Source organism: Alosa pseudoharengus, unplaced genomic scaffold (genome assembly GCF_046254945.1).
Source record: "Alosa pseudoharengus isolate Yale_2024_CS ecotype anadromous, Long Island Sound unplaced genomic scaffold, YU_APseudo_1.1 YU_APseudo_1.1_scf_9, whole genome shotgun sequence".
NCBI lineage: Eukaryota > Metazoa > Chordata > Actinopteri > Clupeiformes > Clupeidae > Alosa > Alosa pseudoharengus.
The window spans coordinates 2,350,614-2,377,647 of NW_027468881.1; the positions used below are offsets into that span (position 1 = coordinate 2,350,614).

General features: G+C 41.3%; 1 protein-coding gene across 5 annotated transcripts in view; it reads left to right on the forward strand.

Moving 5' to 3' along the window:
- The window catches only part of creld1b (CRELD disulfide isomerase 1b), a 97,946-nt gene that overhangs the window by 61,006 nt on the left and 9,906 nt on the right, over window positions 1-27,034 (forward strand). For all 5 annotated transcript variants that reach the window (XM_076276364.1, XM_076276365.1, XM_076276366.1 and 2 more), the window contains 3 exons: window positions 5,619-5,714; window positions 14,128-14,211; window positions 14,473-14,568. In XM_076276364.1, coding sequence (XP_076132479.1) covers window positions 5,619-5,714; window positions 14,128-14,211; window positions 14,473-14,568 — 276 coding nt within the window. The remainder of the gene's footprint in view (window positions 1-5,618; window positions 5,715-14,127; window positions 14,212-14,472; window positions 14,569-27,034) is intronic.

The window sequence follows — 27,034 nt, forward strand, 5'->3', positions numbered from 1 at the left end:
CGAGTCGGGGTTGAGTCTTTGTCCGCCAACAACCCATTTGGAGGCTCTGATTATTACCTCCATTGCCATTGTGAAGGTCAAGGGAGAGACTGTGCAGCCTGCCATGATTCCAACCTCAAGGGATTGCCACGTGGTGGTAAACTCTGTGGTGGTGAAACAAAACTGCAGGTCTTGGAAGTAGGACTTAACCAAGGCTGTAATGTGTCCTGTGATACTGAAGAATTCGAAGGCAGACCAAAGGAGCTCATGTGGTACTGATCCAAACGCGTTGGCCAGGTCCAGAAAGACAACGTGTAGATTATCTTTCTTCGCCTTTGCTGTCTGAATCTGGTGCCAGATCATGCTAGAGTGTTCCAAGCATCCAGGGAAGCCAGATATACCTGCCTTCTGTACAGATGTATCTATGTACTGGTTGTTAATCAGGTATGCAAAGATCCTCTGGGCCACCACCGAAAAGAAAATCTTGCCCTCTACATTCAGTAGGGAGATTGGTCGAAACTGGCTGATGGTTTCTGCCTCTTTCTCTTTCGGGATAAGGACTCCTGCTGCCCTGCGCCACACTTTGGGTATGATCTTCTGCCATATCGTCCTCATCAGCTTCCACAGAAACCTCAGGACATCAGGTGTGTTTTTATACAGCTTGTACGGTATTCCATTCGTTCCTGGGGCTGACGCTGTCCTTGCTCGGTGGACTACCCTTTCCACTTCTTTCCAAGTTGGGGGGCCATCATCACACTGATGTTTTGGGGGCAAGATTGGTGGGTTGTCCGAGGGGATTGTGAGATGTTCATACCACTTTGGATCCGAGTGTATGCTCCTGAAGTGGTCCTCCAGGTCTGTTTTAGTTGTTTTAAGGGATCCACTTTTCTCGCTTGAGAACAGGCCTTTTAGGAATGCGTAGGGATACTTGTAGAACCTTGTTCTAGTGCGTTCCTTCTTCCTTCTGCGCTTCCTCAAGGTCTCCGCTTTGCGTAGACATGTTAGTCGCGTTTTAATGCCCATTTGAAGTGTGTTGATGCCTTCCTTTTCAACGTCTGTGGACTTTCTCCATAGCTTCTTGAGCTTTCTCCTCTCCTGGACCAGACGTTTTATCTCCTGCTGTCTCCTCGATGTAACCACCACTGGGACTTGCTCTCTGCTCTTCTGTTCTTTAACCCCGAACCGTTCCACTCCATACTGGTAAATCAGGTTTCCCATACTCTCCAACTTCTTTCCAGCTGTGCCTTTTAGCTGCTCAAGGGACTTTTCAAGGTCGGTGTTGACAGTCTCCCACAGCTTCCTTTCAGCCGCACCAGGCCATTTCACCTGTGGTTTGCGCCCAGCCATCTTCCTCTCGGCTGGAGGTCTAGCTGGTTGAGTGGGTGGGATGGGACTCACCAATGCAATCTCTGTGTTTGAGGTAACATTCCGTGCCGTTGAGGTGCTGATGCACTGCACACTGTGGTTGGCGTCCCGTTGCTGTGCTTCATCCGACTGACTTGACCAATTCCTAAGAAAGTAGCCAACGCGGGGCCTCTGAGGCTCTTCTCTCGCACACCCTTTCTTTCCCTGGTGTATCCTCAGTCCCAAGTGTGATGTTACTTTGCTCCACCCACAGACGCATCTCTGCAGTTTGTGACCCGTTGCTGCTGCCGTAGCTGTGTTGGGTGGCATGATACTCTCTTGTACTGCGCTGTGTCTCGTAGTCGTTTCCGGTCCGGGGTCTGCTGCCATAGTTTCAACCGATGAGTCTTCTTGCACCCTCGCTCTCGCAGACTCTGAGGGTATGCTCTCGCAGACTCTGAGGGTATTGTCTTCATTTGTCTTGACGTAGCAATGGCAGGTGCCCTCGACATGAGAACATGCGAAGGCTACAGACATGGGGTGCTAGCCCAATACTGTCCCTTTGGGGTCTGTTCCCTCCTGTCGGCTGTCTCTCCAGGCTGTCACAAAGGCTTTCCTCTGTTGTCAGCTGATCTTTCTCAGCGGTCACTGGTTTTCCAGATATTCAGATTGAAGAAACACAGGACGAGTTGGAGTTATCCTTTATGTGCCAGCGTGTACTAAGATTTGCCAACAGAAATGACACAGAGGAGTTATCAAGTGGGCACCCCCTTCATCAGCGTTTCGTCGATTACATATAACATCTGTAAAACTGTACAACTGTACTGTGTGCTTTGAAAAGAATGAATCTTTGTTTAGTGGTGTTTAGTGGCCGTCAGGTTTTCCTGCGGTGCTTTGGTAGCTGGAATTGGCCCTGAATAAGGCCTATGCTGATAAGAAGCAAGGCACACTGAGACTGTTTGTTAAGTTTGTACTTGAAATGGACTGCAACCAGAACAGTTATATCCCAAATTTGTCTGTTGAGGGTAGAGAACCCCAGTGATGGTGTGTGCATTGCAAAGATTTTCACAAGTTTTGCCAGGTTTAGCCTCAGTTATGAATTAAAATGTGTTTAATGCAATAAATATAAACTGTAGAGTAGGGATCGACCGATATGGTTTTTTCAGGGCCGATACCGATATCAATTATTACCAAAACAGGAGACCGATATGTAAAACCGATATGTCAGTTGTCAAAAAGGGGGGTAGGTAGTAAAGGCGATATGTTGCAAAAAATGTATTCAAAAGCATTTAATTATGTAAACTTTTCTTTCTTCTTTTGATACACAATTGTCTATCAACTTGCATCACTTGCAAGTGTATCATGTTAATCCAATAGCTAAGTGATAGCAATTATTTTCATAGACTAGGCCTACACAATGGGCTATGTGGTTGTTAAGGGACCTGTCACAAAGAGGATGCTTTGCCATTGTGTGTGTGAGTGCACGAGAGAGGGAGAGGAAGAGGTGCATGTGTGATGGCAAGTGTTACGGTTGAATAGTTTAACAAAACAGTTTTAAAATAGATCTTAGGCTATTTAAGTATGCAATTTGTGTCCATGTGTAGACTACAAGCTACACTTTTGAGAGCCTAAAGCTCAGGACGCGATTTAGTTCATGTCGGATTAAATTACGGCTGGCCCTGGGTGCATGTTGTCTTTTCTGACAGTCCGTTTCAAAAAGGAGCAATTAGACTTTTTGACGTTCGCTATCGCATAATTTAGGACTTGTCTGTACTATTTCCGCCATGGTGTCCCGTTATTCACAATTAACGAACGAGGCAGAGGCAGAGAACTCCCGACACGCAGCACCCGAGTTTGTAGGCTAACTAGTAAACAGTAACGTGCATCAATCGGGAATTCGCTAAATGAAGGAAGTGGGTGCTTTACTTATTGATCCGGATCAAAGAGACAATAGCTTACAACGTGGTGTTTTTGTAACTTCAGTGTAGATGATTGTGATTCATTGCAACTTCAGCAATGTAGGCTACCTTCCTTACCTTCGAAAAATAGCTCCGTACAGCTGAAGCCCAGTCTACAGTCTGCCTCAGTGAGAATCCTAAACTTTGTCTGTGTTCAGTCTTCGATCCTGATTGGCTGCATTCGTGCTAACTAACAAATCAGACGGTGTAGTGGGCGGGACAATGCTCTTGACCACAGAGTAGCAAATGCAGGGAGTGAGAGACGCTTTACAGACAAAGTAGCGCGTTTCATTCTTCCATTTTAATATCGGCTTATCGGTGGAAAAAATGACCGATACCAATTATTATAAAAATGCTAAATATCGGCCCTAATAATCGGCTAGGCCGATAATTGGTCGATCTCTACTGTAGAGATGCAACCTGGTCATTAAAATGATTACAAATGGGATTTTTTTTTCTCAGGTTTTTTTTTCTTCTTTTTCTCCCCCCGCCCCTTTGGCGGCCCTCAGTTAATGTTGGGTTCCTGAATTGGCCCTCACCAATCAAAACTTTGAGAACCCCTGATCTGGAATATATGAAAGATCCACTTTTTGAACTAAATTAGGGGGGGGGGGGGGGGGGGTTAACTTTTCCACTATATTCTAATTTTTTTTAGACCCACCTGTACATTTGGCAAGATTTTGTGAAATAAAGGCACAGCAACAAGAAATATAACGATTTATTCATAGATAATCAAGAAATATATTTCTTCTATCAGAATGGTTGCCAAGCAACTTCAAGGCGCAGCTGGATTTTACAACGGCATCGAACGCGATTCAGCCAATCATAATCAAGGACCGGAACTATCCGACTTGTAGTCTGATTTAACACTGCAAAACAGAAGCAGCAGCTGGCAATGGAAGTCAATTAATAATTTCTGGGTCACAGAGATCGGAAAAAATAAATATCAGAATCAGTTTTGGCCCTGAGGTCATTTTTTAAATGTTCTACTTTTGTTCTGACCATGAAATCAAAAGTCTTAAAAACAAAGCGTTATTTGTTTGTTTGTATAAAATTCATAAACAAATAATGAAATAACAAGTATTTTCTTTTCTTTTCATTTTTTGATTTTGGATTCTCAATTCAATATCAAATGAACGAATCATACACAGACCGAGTCTGATATTGGCCACATTAAATAAAAACAATATAGAACCTAAGAGTACAATGAACATGACACACATCATGATATCGTCATATTCCACCCTGACTACCATTATGATAAATTGCACTAGATCGATCTACAGGAGTTATATTATTCATGCACATTTACACCCACTCAATGTAGTTGTTTCTCTCAGATGTCTCTGTATTGGTTAGTTTTCTGGGATTGTTTTAATACATAATCACCTTCCTAAAATAATGGCATCTTTTTTGACAATTTTTTTTTTTTTGCCTAAATCATCATCATTTAATTTGGTAACACTTTACTTGACGGGTGAGTTCATAACACATTCACAGCAGCTGTCATAAACTGCACATAAAGCATTCATTACTTTCATGAATGTGGAAGACAGAGCAATGAGAGCTTGTCAAAATAAAAGTCCAAAGTCGCAAAGCAGCATTGCCGTTTTTGGTCCAAACCTCTTACCTGATCACGTCACATCTGAGTCAATGGGTTACTCCAGTGCCATAAAGACAGAACATGGTCAAGCAAATAATTTTTGTTTTATAAAAATGTATTTGTTTTAGGATGTAACCTTTGCAGATAATTTCTCATCTTTTGCTACTGGGAATGTCCAACCGTTCCAGGATACACAAATACGGGTCAGCTGAATGTAGTTTACCTCCCATTGTTAAACTCAGTGATAACGAATACTTCTCAACGTGTATAGTAAAGTGACAATCGATGTAGACAACATAAGATATTCATGAAATATTTACAAAGGCTAGAGAGATTAAATTAATGGTATCCAGGTTACACAAATACAATGTTGGACTTTTATTTTGACAAGTTGTCGTCTGTCTTCCACATTCATGAAAGGTTTGGTATGAATGTTGAGTCATGTCTCATGAAACAGTCATGAATGCTTTATGTGCAGTTTATGACAGCTGCTATGAATGTGTTATGAACTCACCCGTCAAGTAAAGTGTTACCTTTAATTTTTGTGTTTTCTGAAAAGCCTGAATGTTTTTACAAACGTTTTTTGTGTTTTCTGGAAAAACCTGAAAACAATTATTTATGCCATTATTTTAGGAAGGTGATGACATGATGGTTGCCAGGTGATACACCCAGTTTAGTTTAAAAACTGTAATCTCTATCGTTTCTTCTCCCTTTTCTCTCCCGGTCTCTGCCAGCATGCTACCACCCATGTCGAAAGTGTACAGGGCCACATGATTACAATTGCCTTGATTGCAAATCAGGATGGATACTTCATGACCACAAATGTATAGGTGAGTATCAAGAACAAAGAATGACATCAGAGAAAAACATTCAGAACAAAACTACCTCATACCTCAGACCAATGAGGCAGTTCATTAAGTTCTGCTGTAAATTAACAAGTAGTAAATGGGTAACTCGGCTACAATATCGTAACAGAAGGGCTTGTGGGTCATCATTTATGACATTAGTGTTGAGTCTTAATGGTTCCCATACACGTTTCAATGCATGTCAGTTAGATTGGATGAGAAATGATACTCAGTGCAGGAGTCTCATTAAAGGTTGTATAATCGAGTCTCCAGTTACCAGTAGTTTTGCTCACATAGAAAAAGATCTGTTCTCACCATCCCACTATAACTGGTGTTGTCATTCGTACAAATCAATACATACCCATAGTTCATATTACAAATTATTATATTATTATTGTTATTATTTTTATTTAGGGTTTAAACCCCATTCGCCCCATTAAAAAGGATTCCATTCCATTAAAGGATGTTACGCCTAAAACACACCCATGACTGATTAAGTTTTATCACAAAATTGCACCATTAACCCTTTGTTGCCTGTACCGAACATTCCATTTTCATTGCTGAATGACCACCTCACAAACAAAATACATATTTCTCGAATATATTTTATCCCACCAATGAAATATACATATAATTTTACTAAGAAAGTCTAGTTCTATAAAATGGTGTAAAATACATAGGGTAATTTTGATACAGAGTGCAGTCTCTGAAAATCCTTTCCTAATGTATATCCGGAAATCATCAAAATCTGTTTTAATTCACATAACAACCCATTTTTGCTATATTTGTGTACAAGAAAGAGAAAAATGTAGAGTGTATGAAATGCAGTGAATTTTGTGGGTGATTTGACAAAACCTTATTTGAACAAATATACTTATCTGTTCGTAAGTTATGATACATTTAGTGATCAGTGTAAAAATGTGATTTAGAATGTTGTCAAAGCTCCTATTGAAACAAGTTCTTTCTTGTGGAAATACAAACAATGTGCACTAGAGTGTTAGGACCTAATAACAACAGACACAATTGTTTGAATTAATTTGGTTTATATTGGCTTACTACTCTTTGAATTTCGCTTGGCTATATTGTAGTAAGGCTTGTCAAAAGCATATATTTTGCTTTGTAGAGGTATTTTGTCATCATAACAACCGCAATGCCATCGTTCCTGGAGGAACGATATGTGAACGGTTCGTCAACAAAGGGTTAAATTGGTGAATGTGGGCTGGCTATCCTTTCATGTCTTTAAACTTTACCCTTACAAAAAATGAATGTTTGCGGCAGATTTGCAGCAAACTTGTGGGTGATTTGTGGGAAACAAATGAGTTGGTAACACTTTATAATAACTACAGACAATTCATCATTTATTAAGCCTTTGTTACTTATTAGTTAATGGTTTGTTCATCATTAGTAGTTTATTGTTCATATATCATTCATCATCAGTAAAGCATTTGTTCACAGTTATAAATGTTTTTTATAGTAAATAAGCCTATCCAAAAATATGTTTAAGTACATGATTTATACTTGAAACAACCACTTATAAATGAAATCATTTTCCCATTATAAACCAGTTGCAAACTATTGCAAAATGCTTTGTTAATTTTTTTTTTGTAAAGCATTGCTCCTATGTTAATTCTCATAAAAGTATTTGTACACACAGTTATAAATGGTTTGTTCATAGTAAATAAGCCTATATCTAAAATATGTTTATAAATTATTGTTAATACTTAATAAATGATGCAATAATATTCTTTGATGAAGTAATATTTCCATTATTTAACAGTTACTTATTACACAGCTCTTCAGAGTGCTGCAGAATGCTCCATTCACATGAATAGGCCTTCCCAACGTTCGGAGGTCTGTTAAACCGGCAATGTATATAATCACCGCTGTCAATGGCAACGGGTTTTGTGCTTCTAATTAATGACTTTCATATCACTCCGCAAGAAGTCCATTCGCTTATTGCAATGGAATTTCATTGAAAGTGAAAGTGATCAGCTGTGTTCTAAAGAATGTTTGATTCAAATTCAGCGTGTGTTGTGAACTATTTGTTTCTCAGCAAAAGCAACGATGAAACGGTAACAAATAAATGTAAAGAGTCATATCATGTGGAGTTTATTTTTTCGTTTTGGCAAGTAGCCATGTAATAAGCGGGATAATGTATAGAAGGGTGGTCATTATCAGAAAATAAGTCCCTTCAGGACGAAGCAAGAGTCCTGTCCTGTCCGAAGCATGTCCTGTCGGGACTTATTTTCTGATAATGACCGGCGAGTAGTTTTTAATTAATAGTTTAAAAAGTATAAAAGTCACAAAGATAAAAAAATACATAGCAGCTTTGCCCTTAAAAAGACCTACATTACCAAGTTTGAACAAAATTTATACGTTAAACGGTTCAAGCTGAACAGCGGAAGAAGAAGAAGAAGCCTAGGAAGAACAGTACAGTGCATTTTCATGCACTGTAATAATGAACAAACCTTTAACTAATAAGTAACAAAGGCTTAATCAATGATGAATTGTGTGTAGTTAAATGTATAAAGTGTTACGAATTAGTTCATATGACAGAGCTGGCTTTTTAATAAGTCCGTTCAGTCTGTTAGCATCCCTCGCTTTCATGCCACATCCCCAGCACACCACTACATACAAAATGGTACTAGATATAACAGACTGGTAGAACATCTGTAGCATCTTGTTGCAGACATTGAATGATCTTAGTCGCCATAGAAAGTAAAGCCAGCTTTGTCCTTTCTTGTTTCACTAGTTCGCCCTTCGATATGATTGCTTCAGCTAGACTAGAATGTATGGGAGAAGTGCGTGTTTGGCAAGGTAGCTGTCCGTGGTCCTGGAGTGCCTGGAGCGGATATCGCGATAGAGCGATGACCGCTTGCACCCCCTGTGTAAGGAGGATGAGTAATAGGGCAATTGGTGAAATGGAGGAGTAGGGGGAGGAGGGGGGATGATTTCGCGAACGTCGGAGCGTGTGACGTATGGAAAAGGAGGTCGGCTTAAATAGGCATACCCTGCGGCGGCAGTGGGTGAGTTAATTGCTGTCAATCATCCCGCAGGCTCCTCCCGAACTTTGTTTAGAAAACATCATTTCACTAGTTCGCCCTTCGATATGATTGCTTCAGCTAGACTAGAATGTATGGGAGAAGTGCGTGTTTGGCAAGGTAGCTGTCCGTGGTCCTGGAGTGCCTGGAGCGGATATCGCGATAGATAGATGACCGCTTGCACCCCAAAGATCACAGGGAAAGGCCGCTGGCCGCTACCAACTACATAAGTACTTGCTGAGCGAGTCATAAATCCGCTAGATTGGAGCGGATGTAAGACTGGTAGGCATCCGAGGACCAACGGCCCAGTATTTTAATTTGTTGCTCCGATAAGCCGTTGAGCGCAGCTGTTGTGGCAGCTCCTATCCTGAAGGAGTGTGCGGAGTAGCGATCCGCGGAAAACCAGATTTGACTAGAATGATTTTAAGAGTGTCTGGAATCTGTGGCGAGTGATGGGTAGCCCTTCGTCTGACACGAAGAGCGGGCTAGTAGACGAAGCTTGAGCTGACCGATATGAGATGTAGTGAGATAGGTATTGGAAAGCTGAAGATCTGAGGCGGAGTTAAAATGGATATGGAGGGACTCGGGACTGATCGGTTTTACTCTGTTTGATGGTAAATCGAATGGTGTCGGAGAAGGAAGGGCATTCGGAGCCGTGGAGGCGTTTGTAGAAGAAATGAATGCCGGCTAGGTAGACTCTAATGGAAGAGACTTTGATCCCGAGTGAAGTGTGGGCGTAGGTAATAATGATGATATGGTGACAGCATCGAACTGGGAAATGGTAGTGAGTGCTTTGCGTGGAACTGTTTGAAGCACGACCAAGCAGTCCGGGACTGCATGGTCCTGGGTGCGAGGGCTTGAAGGGCTAGGTCGGCCGTGATGGGCTGCAGATGAATTCCAGAGATTCAGAAGCTAAGACGAGAGAGAGAGTCAGCAATTTCATTGTGGCGACCGGGGACGTGCGCGGCTCTTATAAAGAACTGGTAGCTGGCTGCTATCAAGATTAGACGCCTTATAAGAGGGGAAAGCGCAGGCGATTTGAGCTCGAGTTATTAATGACGTGCACTACGGCTTCGTTGTCGCTGTGGATTGGCACACTCTTGGAGGTCCACTCATTCCCCCAGTAGGGCCGTGATGGCTACGGGGTAGAGTTCGAACACGGCTGACGATTCGTTTTCAGTTGTTAGCTCTCTGAACTCTAGTGGCCACGGGGATGCAAACCAGCGCCTTTTGAAAAGCCTCCGAAGCCTGTTGAGGGGGCTGCGTCGGTGTACAACTGGAGGTCTTCTGGAGATGATTGGCAGTCGTCGTAGAACATGCACAGACCATTCCATTCGTCTAAAACATCCTCCAGTGTTTGATATCGGCCAGACACTGGGCATGTAGAGATACGACATCTTCGAGAGATGGGGTTGCTGAGGCGCAGTTTATGAGATGCGAGATGAAAGGGCGGCCCTGGGGAATGAGTTGACTAGTGGACACTCGACCGCGCCGTGACTGGGCTATTGCAGAGAGGACAAGATGGCTTGAGTCCTAGGAAAGCGCGGTTATGGAGCTCCATATCGAGCGCGCCCCAGTAGGGGTTTTGGTTCCAGAGGCCGACTCTGGCAGCGCATTTTGCTGAAAACAGCCGGTGGTACGTATACAAATGGGCTCCCCCGTAGGACACGGCTAGGCCGGCGATGATGGCCAGGTAGTCATTTAGCTCTTTGCGTCGGCTGGGGAACATGAAACAGATGAGTTCTGTGTAGTTGGTAAAGCTACGGTGAACTCGGGGAATGACAGAATCTTTGATGCTGGGCCAGAATGTTTAAAAGACAAACCAGTTCGCCGCAACTAATTCCCGGTTATGAGAGGGAATAGGAAGGGAGGGACGAATGGTAGAAAGGTCTACGTCTGCACCTGACAAATGAGGTTCCTGGTGGACGCTGTGACGGGTGGTGGTTCAAATGCTGCAGCGTGAGGAGGCGGTGGCAAGGCCTTTGCTGTGGCTAATGAATAGCTTGGAAGCCGGGATGGGACGTCGTGATCCAAGGCACTCGCTGAATGCTGATGACCCGCTGCGGCGGGCTGGTCTAGCGCGGAGCCGGGGAAGAAATGGGAAGGGAGAAAAGGGGGGGGAGGGAGTGAGCGGTCGCTGACGCGACCGGAAGGGGAGCAACCTGGGTCGCGGGAAGTGGGACAGGGAAGGAGGAGGGTTAGGGGGGGATATCGGCGCCGGCTGAGACCAGGTGCTCGCTAGCTCGTAAGAGATATGGGGAGCTAGCGAGGTGAATCTTCGAACTGACGCTTCGTGAGTTGAGTCGTGCAGTACAGACGTGGCTCCCGGAATGGAAAGGGGAGGGGGAAAAGGGGGGAGGGAGAGAGCAGTCGACGGACGACTGGAGGTGGGGCAGCCCTGGACTGAGTCCTGGCTAGGGGAGGTGGATGGGGGAGGGAAAGAAGGGGTGGGGGGAATAGCGACGCTGTCGCTACCGGGGCCGTCTGGCGAAGTGGGGTTGGACCCGGAAATACGGCGGAGATGCGGTGGAAATGGGCCTGAGCCGCTGACGTGGCAGTGGCTGTGGCTGAAGCAGCGGAATGCTACGCTCTGAAGGTGTGGTGCCGGAAAGTGCTGTCGGCATGCCCGGTTCGCGAGGTGGCTGGTGGTGTGTGCTTCGTCCGGCTGAATGGCCGGCGGAAGGAACCGCGCCGGGATGCCAGAAGGAGCAGCTTGCTTCCTGGTCTGGGGAGGAAAACAAAGGGAGGGAGCGGGAGGGCGAAAAGACCGGGCTATCCGACTGCGTTAGAAGGCGGAGGAGATGGAACTTCCTATCAGACCTACGGAACGCGGTGCCGCGGGAATGGAGAGTGCTGCGGATGCGAGCCGTTCTCGGGGCTTGGTGGAGCCGACATTGCATGGGTCTTGGAGCTCAGCGTAGCTGTTGCTGCATGGTTCTCGAGGCTTGGTGGAGCCGAAGTTGCATGGGTCCTGGATCTCGGCTTAGTTGTTGCTGCATGGCTCTTGGGGCTCAGCGGAGCCGTTGTAGCAGGGGCTCAGCGGAGCAGTTGCTGCATGGGTCTCCCTGAAGCTGTTGTTGCATCGGGTCCAAGCTCATTCCTTACCATCTGTGGCAGCCTTAAATAATTCAACCTGGGCTGAAGAGACTTTTAGAATACCGTTACCTGATAAACATGACATATTCAGCATGATACGACATACGACACATAAAACATGATAAGCAGATAAACATGATAAGGCATGAATAGCATGAATGGTGGGTATCCAGATGGAATGAAATGGCTGTGGCCAATGAATAGCTGGGTAGACGGAACGGGATGTTAAAGCTGGAACGTGCAGCGTGAGGAGGTGGTCGAAGGCCTTTGCTGTGGCTAGTGAATGGCTGGGGAGCCGGAATGGGACGTCGTGATCCGAAGCACTCGCGGAGTGCTGATAACCCGCTGTGGCGGGCTGGTCTAGCGCGGAGCCGGGGAGGGGATGGGTAGGGGGGAAGGGAGGGAGCAGTCGTCGGAACGACTGGAAGAGGGGCAGCCCTGGACCAGGTCCTGGCTGGGGGAAGTGGGCGGGGAAGGGGAGGAGGGGGCGGAGGGAGTAGCGACGCTGTCGCTACCGGAGCCGGCTGAGACCAGGTGCTCGCTAACTCGTAAAGAAAATAGGGAGCTAGCGAGGGGAGTTTGAATGGACGCCTCTTCGTGAGTCGTGGCGTGCTGTACAGACGTGACTCCGGGAATGGAATGGGGAGGGGGAAAAGGGGGAAGGGAGGGAGCAGTCGTCGGAACGACTGGAAGAGGGGCAGCCCTGGACCGGGTCCTGGCTGGGGGAAGTGGGTGGGGAAGGGGAAGAGGGGGCGGAGGGAGTAGCGACGCTGTCGCTACCGGGGCCGTCTGAAGAAGTGGAGTCGGATCCGGACGTACGGCGGAGATGCTGCGGGAGGGAAGTCGGTGGTTAAGAACCTGGGCCGCTGGCGTGGCTGTGGCTGTAGTATTGCTTGTAGTGTCTTAACATTAAAACACAAGTGTTAAGCAGTGAATTTTGCTGCCATCTCCTGGCTGTCTGGGCAAACTGCTTTGGGTTTGCTGTAAACATTTATTTACAGTGCAATACTGTAAACTCCCTCCTGTCGGTGTTGGCATGGAATGAAACAATAAACCGGTGTTCAAAGAGTGTCATTAATATATTCTGGCTGTAGACTGGGGTTTGAGGGCCTCCTGAGAGCAAACGCAACTGCCCACAAAGCACTGCTTGCTGGCGAAGTGCTAATTTTAAGACATACAAATAACCGGTCATTGTAACCAAAATGACTTGAGTTTATTTGCAAAGCTTATATCAGTGAACTAGCTTGTTGCTATACCCCGTAGAAGCTACATGAATAGTCGGCCATCGACACAGGACGAGTTGACAATCAGGGTCCTTGCTGTCTGCGTCGCCTGACGCGAATTACAAAGTGTACTATCGCTTTAATAATTGCTGACGTCTGCGACGCAGCGCCATTGTTTAAACAGACTGCAGAACGAGCCTGCGAAATACTGGGCACTTAAGGTTGAGGCTTGTCAGTTCGTTATAAGTAGCTTAAATATCCAACAACGCTAGTATCAGTTTATGAGAAGTCACTGGACGACTAGAGGAGTGAATTAACAATACCTGTTCGTTTCCGATGCCAACACGGATTACGGATTGTGTGATCTTCGGAAGATAGGCCTCCGCTGGATAGTGGATAGCCTACAAACTTCAGACGCTTGGCGTGCCGAGCCATGTGGAATTTAGAGCATTTCGAGTTACCTGGATAATCTTGCGACGTGAAAACGCGAGCTTGGAGCAGCTTGATGTTAGAGCCTTGAAGTATGCTGGGGTGAGCAGGCTATAGCATAATCGATAGTTGTAGCCTACCCTTGCTCTGAGCAGTGACCTGAAAACGCTGGTGAACCGGGTGGCTGTAGCCCATGGACTGGATGTAGCTTTCGGATGGTTAGGAGTGAAAAACCCAGCTCCATTACGTCTGCCTACCGAGGCTTTGCGACTCCAATGATTTCGCGAACGTCGGAGCGTGTGACGTATGGAAAAGGAGGTCGGCTTAAATAGGCATACCCTGCGGCGGCAGTGGGTGAGTTAATTGCTGTCAATCATCCCGCAGGCTCCTCCCGAACTTTGTTTAGAAAACATCATAAAGTGCCCCCATAAGTGCACTCCAAGGTATAAAAGTGAACTACTTCCACATCTACCCCATTGATGGAGACTGAAGGGGATGTATTGAATGACATTAATATTTTGGGTCCGTCATGTAGTGTGCAGTATCTTCAGCAATAATTTATTCAAGCTCTATTTGATGCATATAACTATTTTAATGTGTTTATTACAGATGTGGATGAATGTGGCACAGAGCTTGCTCGCTGTCCATCTAATACTTACTGTTTCAACACAGATGGATCTTATGAGTGCAGAGGTTAGTGAGTATGGAAGACCAACAAAAAATGTAAAAACTTTAGTTAAATTTAGTTTTGTACAAATTGTATGAAAGATACATTCAAAAGTTGAGTGTATCGATGTAAAACTGATCATAAACATGTTAATTCAAGGCCGCAATCACTTGTGTAAAAGTAGTTCAAAACGTTCTCTCTCCACACACACACACACACACATACATATATATATATATATATACACAATATTATTTAATCTTACCCCTCCCCCTCTCTCTCTCTAGGTTGTGATCAATCTTGTGTGGGCTGCATGGGCAGTGGTCCAGCTAGATGCAAGAAGTGTTCTAGAGGTTATAAGCTTAATGGGGCCAAGTGCCTTGGTAAGCCTTCCAGTATTCAGCTTTTTCCTTTTCTACATGATGTTCTTCATATCCTGCAAGATTGTTGTTATAGTTATTGTTTGTTTATTGCAGGCCATCAGGGCTCCAAACTGACACAGTGGGTATCAATTTACTGTAAATGGCGGGCACAGTGCAAAGTCTTTCAACAAGCAAAGTTTTGTTGCATGAAGTATATCGTAAAAGCACCAATTTCTGGCCTTTTCTTTCAAAAATTCTAAAACAAATATGTTTTTTAATACTTCAAAATAACATTTGATAAATGAACCTTACATTTTGCAGTAGCCATTAGTGTGTAGATTTGAACAAAATCTGGTTTGGTTCTTAACGGTTGCATTTACTGCCTGAAAAATCCGATTTTGTTTACCGTTATTACATGTCAACTGCCTCCCATGTTAACTGGCTGCGTTGATGACGTTTCACGATTTATGCCATTTCTTCGACAGATGTGGCCACTTGCAGATTTGTCACTTTCTGATATAAACTGGAGACTAACAAATACAAATACGCATGGCATTTAAATGTCAAAATTGTCTGTAGTAGGCTACATGCACTGTGCCATGAATACAGTGGGCATTGCTTCGACTTGGTCAGCTTCACTCGTGGTCCGCGCGCGGGATCACGTGGTATCACGCGACTTTAATTTGTATTTTTCCAGTGACGCAGTGAAGAAACGCAGGACAAATTAAACATTCTGGTTTTCTCCGAGTGCAACGATGATGGACATCATTTGGACAAAATATAGAGCATATTAACCTCCGTTGCTCAGCCAAATACCTTCCTGTTACGTCCTGTTATCACGGAGTTACAGGCGATAAACTATTTTTGATGGTCAGAAGTTTACTTCATTAGCGGTTTATTTTTTTGATTATTAACCCTTAGAACCCGATTGACGCAAAGTGCGTCAAAAAACACACCCTTTCTTCTCTGTTACATTGCTCCAGAACGGTTCATCGCAGCGAGATGAAACCTTTATTGCACGACAGAGCAGAAGTGGGGCTTTCCAACGAGACTACACACTTGTCTCTACGATCAAGTATGAAAATTAAAAAAAATCATGAAATTAAATCAAATTGCATCATATTTACAGTCTATACTTCTCTGTGTTCACCTGCACACACATTACTCTAGTTTGAATTACTCGCGAACCCGTGATCGCATCGATATGGCAAGCATATCAGATGAAAGAGGGGGCACAGGGCTATCCATTGGTACCATGTTTATCGATCTTTCTGGCTTATAAAACCAGACGAAGTGACTGCAAAATAATAACGTCATGTACACAAACCAATGCTGCACACTCATTACTCTCGTTTGAATTACTCGCGGACCCGTGATCGCATAGATATGCCACGCATGTCAGATGAAAGAGGAGACTCAGAGCTATCATTTGATACCAAGTACATCCTTCTGGGTTATAAAACAGACGAAGTGACAGCAAAAAAATAACTTCATATAGCTGGACTTACCCCACGTTTTTGTCTTGTGGCAAAGCATATTTATAATCCAATGCTATCATGTGTTTCTCTATGGCAAAGCATGTTCATATTCCGGTTTTGAGATCCTAGCAAATTCCTGCATGGCATCCAATTCAAGGCTCACATTGCATCCCAATTTGTTCAACAAATAAACACCTTTTTTGCCTTTACTTTGTTCATGGCAATGCAGTAAAGAGTTGAGAATTATTATGACTGCATACACACAGGCATGCAGGCTAACACGCAACCTCGGGTCAAGTCAGGTCAGATCAGTTCGTGTCACAGATATGGAGCGCAGAAAGGTCATTTTTCATCACTAAATAAAAAATGGCATTTATTTCCGTAAATCACACAGCAAATATTTCTGCAAATTGCTCAGCCCCAGAGTATGCCTCCAACATGGCAATTATATTGCCCGATTCAGGACAGTCTGCCCTACACACACATGAAATGCATGTAGAGCTGTGAGCTTGCTGTGGTGAGATACATGTCGAAATATAAGAATTTTTATAATACAATTTTTATATTTTAATTCTTTAAAAATCAAAATAAAATTAATGCTAGTATTAATACATGAAATGATGGCAGATCTGAATAGCCTCGACTCTCCTGAAAAAAACAATATATAATATGTGTGTGTGGCACTTACAATGACCAGAATAAATCCTTATGAATAAAGGTAGTGAAAATGTCCTAAAAACAGCTTAGGGTTCTAAGGGTTAAAGAGTGTTTTTCATTTAAAGGTTTGACTTCGTGCTTATTCAGTAGAGCATTTAGTGCTCTCCCCAATCCCAGACGTTCACATTGCATGTTTGTTTGTAATGGATGCAACCACAAGATAGGCTACGCGTTTGACGGCAATGAGTTGTTAACAGACATGAACCAAGACATATAGCCCAGCAGCAATCTAGGGACTGTTCATTATTTATTGAAGGGGCCACCGGAGGAATTTTGAGTGCTTCAGTCAAAAGTTGCATGACCCTCCCTTGCCTGCTAGAAATTGTTCAATGACCGTCCGACAGAATTGTTAAAAAAGACATGACCCTCCCCTGCCAATTGTCGCTGTCTTCCGCCCGCGCTGCTTTGCGCCACACCCACACACTGTGATAACGTTCTTAAATCAATCTTTCCCGTGAGCTTGCATGCTACCAGTCCTTCCTTTTCAAATGTGTTGCACCTGTTTGCACAATTTCACAAATAATCATATGTGATTAATAATATGACAAATAATCCCTGTGCACGGAGACCGAAACAATGCATGCCAACTTTTTAAGTGTTTATTACATATTTTAACTTTCCCCCGCTGTCTTGCCGTTTTAATGTTTTCCCATAGAATATCCCATATTTTAATACTCTCATAACAGCCCTGCCATCGGGCCTGTCTCTGTGTTGCCCTGTTGCTACCCCCTTGCACTTCCAACGAAACAGATGTCTTCAAATCATCGTTTTCCTTGCTTGAAGGCGAACTTAGAGTGATGTTAACCTATTTCAAGTCAAGTCAAGTTTATTTATATAGCGCATTTCATACACAGAGGTCATTCAATGTGCTTTACATAAACAAAACCAAACAATAATAACAAATAAAAAGCATAGAAAGGCAATATAGTCAAAGAATAGTTAAAAGGTAAAGATCATAATAAAAAGAAAACATAAAACACAAGGTAAAATAATTTAAAAATAAAGGATAATTAGTAAGCAAAAAACAAAGGCAAAAGTAGTAAAAAAAAGTAATAAAAGATAAAGTAGAATAATTATATCAAGGCAGATTCAGAATTTGTAACTCGGCACAGTTAGCAGAAGGCATCTGAGAACAGTTTGGTCTTAAGTCTAGATTTAAAACGGGCTACAGTTGGGGCCTTTTTGATGTCATCCAAAAGTTGATTCCACAGCTGAGCCACATAGCAGCTAAAAGCTACTTCACCATGTTTAGTTCTAACAGTAGGTTTTACTAGCAGGTTTTTCACCTGGGACCTGAGAGGACGAGAAGGTGTGTACTGCTGAAGCATGTCTGACAGGTATTTAGGTCCTGCTCCATTTACTGATTTATAAACAAGCAATAGAGCTCATAAAGTCAATTCTGTGACTTACTGGAAGCCAGTGCAAGGACTTCTAGTATCCTAGCTGCTGCATTTTGTATCATCTGAAGCTGTTTAATAGTCTTTTTAGGAAGGCCTGTGAACAGTCCATTGCAGTAATCAACCATGCTGGAGATAAATGCATGAATGAGTCAGCCCTCTGAGTCTGGCAATATTTTTGAGGTGGTAAAAAGCTGATTTAGTTGTCGCTTTCATGTGGCTGTTGAAATTTAGAACTGTCAATTAATACACCAAGATTTTTAACTGTATCCTTTGCCTTCAACCCTTTTGTGTCAAGGAGAGTGGCAACCCTAAGTCTTTCCTCCTTTTTACCAAATATAATTACTTCAGTTTTTTCTTTGTTCAGCTGAAGAACATTTTGAGACATCCAGGTGTTGATTTGTTCTATACACTGACACATAGATTCAAGAGGACTATAGTCGTTTGGTGACAGAGCTAAGTAAATTTGTGTGTTATCTGCATAGCTATGATATGAAGTTATTTTGGATGATTTGTCCAAGTGGGAGCATATAGAGGTTGAATAATAGTGGCCCTAAGATCGACCCCTGGGGAACACCACAGGTCAAGGACGTTGGTGTTGAGGTACAGTTTCCGATGGCAACAAAGAAGCTCCTTTCTTGTAGATATAATTTTAGCCAGCTGATAACTATGCCTGTAAATTCAACCCAGTGTTCTAGTCTGTGTAGTAAAATATTGTGATCAACAGTGTCAAATGCTGCACTAAGGTCCAGTAGCACTAGGACTGATGTTTTACCTGAATCTGTGTTAAGTTTAACACCGGGATTGTCGTGAGCGCACAATTCATTGGCGCTTGCATGTTCGGCCTTATACATGCGCACCTGCCTACCATCAGGCTACTCAGCTACTAGAGAAAGAATTTCCCCTGTTTGTATGTTCACTCCAAGTTGGCCTACCATAACTTACCAACTCTGCACTGTAGACCCTAACTGGCTATTTATATTTTTCTGTGAAATAACCAAATATATTTGTTCACCTTTATGAAGCAGAATTACGCACTAGGCCTTACGCTTGGCCTCACAGATGCGCTCGTGCCTTATGGCGGCCTTACATTGTACGATTTTGGTCTGTTTCACAGTCGGCGACTAAATTTCCAAAGTCGGACAGAAATCATGGGGAAATCATCGTAAAAAAGCATCATACCGCACATTGTGGCGGGTCTGTTATTTAACCTACTTACTGTAGGCTGCGCAAACCACAGGCCTTTATTTTGGGCAGGGGCGGTTCTAGGGGCGGGGCCACAGGGGCCCGGGCCCCATCTGAAATCTCATTGGCCCCTGACTGGCCCCTGTACCGTCAATCATCAATAAGTGTCAAACTTGTTGAGAACGATGATCAGAGATGCAATTCCGTTCCCAAACAACTGGTGGCAGTAATGCACCTATGAAGCTTGAAAGCTAAAGCAAACAGTGAACTGTAAAAGAAACAATACATTTGGGTAACCAGAAATGTCTCTGCTAATGTGAAGAAACGATACATTTGGCTCACGGAAGTATCAGCTAACGTGAAGAACCGATACATTTGGCTAACGAAAGTATCAGCTAGAATTCTAACGTGACGAACCGATGGCAGCGTTTCATCCTCCACAGAAGTTTCTTGGTGAGTCACAAATCTCTATGTTGGTTATCATCATTATGTGAAAGGGACGTTTATTTGTTGCTGTCACAATATGTTAAGTTTGTCAATTAAATTACGAAGGGATAATTTCAAACTTTTAATTACTCAAGGTTTGTATTTACTTACAAAGTCACACCTTCTGTTAACAGCTTTAGGCCTGATATAAACAGTCTACTCTATATTAAATGGCCATCAAAAGCCATGCAATGAAATAAAACAGTTCGACACAATTATTTATTTGATAATTTTCTTTATTTTTGAATAGATAGCCTAGTATAAAATGCATGTGATACTTCCATGAAGGCAGGCAGATTCCAAAGTCCGTTTTGGGGGTCAGCCCTGTCAATCAAACAAAAAAAGAGTGCATTTTAATCACTGTTAGCCTAACGTTACAGAACTTTATATTAAGACTTGCATGAACCATTACCAGTGAATGATATTGACAGACATAAAAATCCACCAGGAGACAAATTATTAGTGCAACACACTCGGAAACCATGACCACCTAATATTATGGAGTTGTTTTAAACATAATACCGGTAATAGCCTACAAAACGTGCGTTTAGGTCAGATGAGCTTGATAACAACATTACCATTAGCCTAACATTAGGCTGACAAACATAAGTTCAGCAGTGCTAACGTTAGCTAGCTAATGTTAACACATTATTCAATTAGTGAATTCAAGTTAATGTTACCACCAAGAACCACCCAGTAAGTTACATGGCTATAATATGAGGCTAACCTGAAGGATTTAATACGATGTTGTTTGGCATGATTATTATCGTAAGTTGCGTGTTGTGAAGAGACTAGTGCTACTTCGACTGTGTTAGCTAGTTGACAAACGTTAGCCACGAAGCATATTTCATTAGCATAAAGTTTCAAAGTCTGCTAACATTACCTACCAGCTGCTGGTATGCTAATTGTAGTTTGTTGTAAAAGTTTGTTTTGTTTCTGTTCAGCAGTTCCTACCCAGTGAATACAGAACTATGTTTTTATGAGTCTGTATTTGTGTAGATTTAACATTAACAGTAGCTAATATTAGTGGAATGACACCTGCTAACCTGCTTGAAGCTGAACGAAATGGCAGGCAGAATATTCCTTGATATCACGAAGGGTATGTCTCTGGGTGGACTTTTAAAATCCGTCTGGATTAAAATAAATAAATAAAAGCAGATACATACCTTCCGAAATCACCTGATTTCCATTGCATGTTGACAGCTGCTGGACTTGACGGTTGAAAGAATATGCCTGCCTGCCTGACGATTTTTTTTTTCTCAACCTTCAAATAACTATGCAGCTGTGTTGGAAGTCACCCTGGTGCTGGGTAGTGTACTCCACGTCAGGTGGGGGACAGGAGGGAGCACAGCCCTAAACTATCAACCCAGCAGTGATAAACTATCAACCCAGCAAGCTGGGTTACAGAAATGACCCAATATGAGTAAAAACAACCAAACAAAATGACCCAACAGCCTCAACCCAGCGTTTGGGTTGAAAAAATAACCCAGCATTTTTTAGAGTGCAGTCAGCCAAATATGAATGTAATTCTGCGGCATAAAGCAGATGTATTTGTTTATTGTAAAGCAGTCAATTGACTACATTGCAGTCAAGAAGTAGGGCAAATTAACGTGGGTCATAGTTGTCTAGCCTGTTAAAAATGTCGCTAGATATTAAATCGCCAACAACATTGTTTTGCAGAAGCTACAGATTGATTCTGAACAGTTATTTCTCTACTGTCTCAATTATCGCACAAGACACTGTTTTGATTTGCGTAGTTGCGTTACCCCCAACACTGACAATAACGTAGACAGCAAATTAAGATATTTTTTCGTTTTGTGGAGCGGCACCTTAGGCTATCAAAAGCAGATTTTGATTTTCGCTACCACAGTGTAGTCAAGCCTTAAGCCATACCCAAGTAGCCTTAATCGAGGTAATGTTTAATTATGCATGATTTATTTTGTTATTGAATTCGTAGGCTGGGATTCCTCTCGGTAACAATTATGTTTAAAGGTAGCCTCCTGCTTTTTCAGAAGGGGCGGCAGTCAGGCTACTAACAGAGTGATGTACAGTGGCAGAGCGACGCACAGTGGCTGAAAGTGGTACTAAAGCTTCAAACAGCTTCACGCCTCGTAATGCGCGACTGAAGTGGCCATTTGAAAGCGATGCCCACTGTATGTCACCAAAAAAATAAATACCTAAATTGCGTAATATTAACTCCACGTGGGTATCGAACCGCTACCAAATTAAACTGTTTGCATAGGGCTGGCCGATATGGCTGAAAACTGTATCACGTTATAAGTGTTTTATATCAGTCGATATTGATCATTATTGATTTTTTAAAACCTATTTCACAGAAGGAAAAAAAGTTCAATTTAAACACTTTTATTTTAAACTTATTTTATTTTAAACGTATAAAGTTATTTTAACCTTCCTCTGATTTTAATCACCTCAGTTATCACTTAAAGCAAACAGGGAAAAGAAATGTCAACACAATCATGAAAAACACTCAAATAAATAAATGTGCACATAAGTCTGAATGAAAAGCGGCACTGGTTGAAGCCTGGAAATATTGTAAACAAAGTAGCTTAATTGGTTAGTTTATTATAGTTTACTGGTTGGACTATTCAGTTTCCCCACGTGTGTTTAAGTTTCAAATGAATACTTTTTCTCCTTGGGACAGGCCCTTTGAGTCTTTTCCATTTAGCCTCTTTCGGGATTGAGATAATAAGAACTTAGCAGTCAACTTGAATGCAACAGTTTTGAACAAATAGTGCAGTGTGCTAATGATGCTAACCGGATTTAATAGCAATTTAGCCAGTCGTCTTGCACGATTGTGAATGTTTGGATTAAATGTGCATGCATACTGAGGAGGGATGCACCGCCTGTTGAGAGGGAGAGAGAGCGAGAGTGCACAGGGCAAGTACTCAATGAGAGTTAAGGTAGGCCTACTTCTATCGCCTACTCTGGTTGAATTGAACATACTACCTACAATGCAAGATATAGCCTATTTATGGACAAAGTAAGGCGGGAGGTGTGTGTTGCTTTTAATTATCGAATGTTCTATCGAACATATTTTTTATTGATATCGATTATCGATGTCTATCGTGATTAGGGCTGTCACTTTTATGAAAAAATCTGAAAAATGATTTTTGAAACATAAGTGTTCATTGAATTGATTGTAAAATCGATTTTCTATGTCTAAAGACGTTTCCATTTTCAAAGGCCATTCCACAGACAACTAATAGGCATTAGGACGAACGTAAAGAGGGCGCTTGAAGACGCACAAGCCACACGGGAGTGCAACATTCTCGAAAAACAATAAGCAGAGTGGACTGCCATAACATCAGTGAAAAACATTACTGCAGACTTCAATGTGGCTGTTTTAACGATTAAAACTGTCAAACAAATTCCGCCGACGTAGGAACTCACGACTGCACAGTTTGCATACCACTTTGTCCTTCTCCATAGTTTGATCTACCCAAAACCTCAAGTTATTAGGGCTCATCACGTTGTCCTTCATTTTTTGGCAAAACACCAGCAGCAGAGCAGCCGATTGAAACAGTTGTTTCCGGTGCATAAAATTGGTGGGAATTTTCTTTTTAGCTTTCGCAATGCCTACTGCACTTTTGGAATTCTTTATTTTCTTTTTCTGATTGTCTGTGGGTTTTGTTACATCTATCTTTTTTTTTACATTTTTTTTTTATTGGTGTTTACAACATAGAAGACAGACAAGTAAATAACGGTAATAAAAACAAACAAACAAACAAACAACAACCAAAATCATACACAAACAAACAAAAAAGCATACATATTTTAGCTATATAACCCAGTCATTTTCATATTTAAGCTGTAAATTAACTCCATGACATGAACAGAAAAATAGCAGAGTATGACACATTGTGGCAACAGATAGATTCTTATCCATAAATATCAGAATAAAAATAAAAAAATAGCCTAAATAAATAATAATAATAAAAAAATGTATTGATCTTTATCCCATTTTTTCGTGATGGCTAATTTTCTCCAATCATCTGATTGTGGTTTTCTTTTATTTTTTATCATGTTCTTAGTCATTAAATAATGGTGTTTTAGAAACATGATGAATGGTTCCAATGTAATACATTTTTCTTTTTTGAAAATAAATTTTTTTCCAAGGAGCACAATAATGTTTAACAGCATATTTTGTTCTTCCTGCAAACCCCAAATTATATTGATTGTTGTTATTGGTAAATCAAGTCCTTGCTCAGACAGCCAAGCTGCCACCTTGCGCCAGAAAAGCATGACATCTGGACAATACCAAAACAAATGCATGGTGTCTTCCACTTCTTCACCACAGTATCTACACATATTGTCTTCATTTATTCTCCAAATCTTTAACATTTTCTTTGTTGGTAGAATCTTGTAGAACAGTTTTACTTGAAAGGCCCATACATATGTTGAACAGGATGATTTGTACAGATTCTTAAAGACATCTAACCAAGGAAGTGGAGTATCAAAAATACTTTCCCAGTAGTCTTGAAAATAGTATGGAGAAATTGCAGTATTTTAAAAAAATAAAAAGAAGCTGTACATGTCAAAATTTACTTTTTTATGCCCCAACCATTTATCATTTTTATTAGCCGGATGGCAGACACCTAGGTTTGCATTTGAATCAAGTAGTGTTATTTTCCAAGATGAAGGGATTGCTGATAACAACTGTAAATACCGTAGTTTTGGACAAAAGTCTCCATATATTGACACAAAGGATTCATAACTAAGAAATTGTCCTTTACTATTCAATATGTCATTTACAAAAAGTACATTATTATCTAAAAATGACTGCCAATATACAGGTTTTTTATCTATGCAGATATTGGAATTAAGCCACAATATCTGTTGTTTAATCTCTAATGTGTTATTTGGCATTGAGAACTGAAAGCAAAACCACATAGACAAAGAGTTTCTGAAAAAAAGGGAAAGATTAGGACAAATTTGGTTCAGGGTTACTTTTGATTCCTGGCCTAGCTGGAAAAATGAATTGTAATGAATAACTTACCTACTGATGTGCCACATTGAGCTATGAATAATTTAGATGAAAACCAGTGTTGATTATTATATAATCGTTGAATCCAAGCACCTTTTAAGGCTATATCTAGTGTCGCAAGGTTCTTTAGTCCTAAACCTCCATTGTCACGTGTATTGTACACATATTTGCGTTTTATTTTATCAGTTTTACCATTCCAGATGAAATTAAAAATGACTTTTTCGTATGTTTTTATGAACATTGTATCAGGTGAAGGTAAGGCTTGCAATAAGTATGTAAATTGTGACAGTATTAATGAATTAATTACTGTTACCTTTCCAAATATTGAGAGATATTTACCTCTCCAGGCCTGAAGTATCTTATTCATTTTCTGAAATTTTAGCTCAAAATGTATCTTTACAAGGAGCTTTTTATCTTCTGGTATATATATCCCTAAAAGATTAACAGGGCCTTCTGAACATTTTATAGGCACCTTACAGGAAATATGATTTGAATTTTTCAGCGATCCAGTTCTAAGAATTTGGTTTTAATCCCGAAAGTAAAGCAAAGGAATCCAGTTCTGCGATAAGAGAGTTTAATGACAGAACATCGGGTTTAATAAAAAATGAAGCATCATCAGCATAAAAGGAAGACTTTGATTCTAACCCATTTATTTCTAATCCTTTAATAGTTGTATTATTTCTTATTCTAATGGCCAGCATTTCAATTGAAAGAATAAATAGATATGCTGAAAGGGGGGCAGCCTTGCCTCACTCCTTTGGATAGGGTAATTGTATCAGAAATGTGCCCATTATTAATTATTTTACTACAAGGATTTTGATACAACACATGAGTCCATTTAATAAAGCTCTCACCAAAGTTATACACATTTAGACATTGATATATAAAATTCCAATTTATTGTATCAAATGCCTTCTCAAAGTCAGCTATGAAAATCAGGCCGGGCAAATTTTCTTTATCATAATAATCCATTATTTCAAGCAGGCGTCTGATGTTATCGCCTATAAAGCGCCCTTTTAAAAAAAACAGTTTGATCAGTCCTGAATGACTTTTTTTAGTCTAAGTGCTAAACATTTGGCCAAAATACGTGCATCACAACATAAGAGTGTAAGAGGTCTCCAGTTTTTTAATTTCACAGGGTCTTTTTCCTGGCCCTCTGCATCATGTTTCAAAAGTAATGAAATTAAACCTTCTTTCTGAGTATTTGATTGACAACCAATCTCAAAAGAATAGTTATAGCATGCTAGCAAAGGGACTTTAATTTCAGTAAAGAATATTTTGTATACCTCCACTGGTATTCCATCTAGACCTAGTGCTTTTCCATTTTGAAAGGAACAAATGGCATCATATAACTCTCCCTCAGTAATAAGACCTTCACATAATTTTTGTTGAGCATTAGTAAGTTCTGGGTGGGGATACATTTCCATATGCTCAGCCAGTGAAAGATGAGATAAATGATGTGCCTCTTTGTTGAAAATCCCATTATAATACTCCATCAATGTTTTCAGAATGCCATTAGTTGAAATAACATTTGTTCCATCATCTTTCAAAATTTTTGATATATTCTTTCTGGGATAATTTCTATTTTGAAGTTGCAGAAAATACTTATTACATTTTTCACCCTGTTCCATCCATTTAGCTTTACTTCTATATATAATTCCTTTGATTTTATTCTGATAGAATCTCTCTAATTCTTTTTCTTTATCGTCTAATATTTGGAGATCTTGTTCAATGCAATCAGATCTATTTGCATCCAAGCGATTTTTAATGTTTTGCACCTCATTTAATAAAATTCTTTCTCTATTACAGGTTTGTTTGTACTTCCATGAGGAGAACTTTATAGCGTGGCCTCGAAAAGCACATTTGAATGCATCCCATACAATATGTGGATTTGCTGAGTCAGTGTTAAAAAGAAAAAAATCTGAGATAAATTGCTTTGTTTTAACAATGAAATTTACATCTTCTAACAATGATTGATTAAATTTCCAATAGCCTTTACCCCTGTCAGTGTCAGCAAACTTAAATTTTAATATAATAAGATGATGATCAGATCTAAATCTTTCCGCAATTATTACTTGAATAGCTTTTGCTATAAGAGAGAAAGAAATCAAGAAAAGGTCTATTCTACTTGCAGAAGCATTCTGCCGCCAAGTATATCTAATTAAATCTGGATTTTTTAATCTCCAAACATCAAAAAGATCCATTGCAGACATCATTGA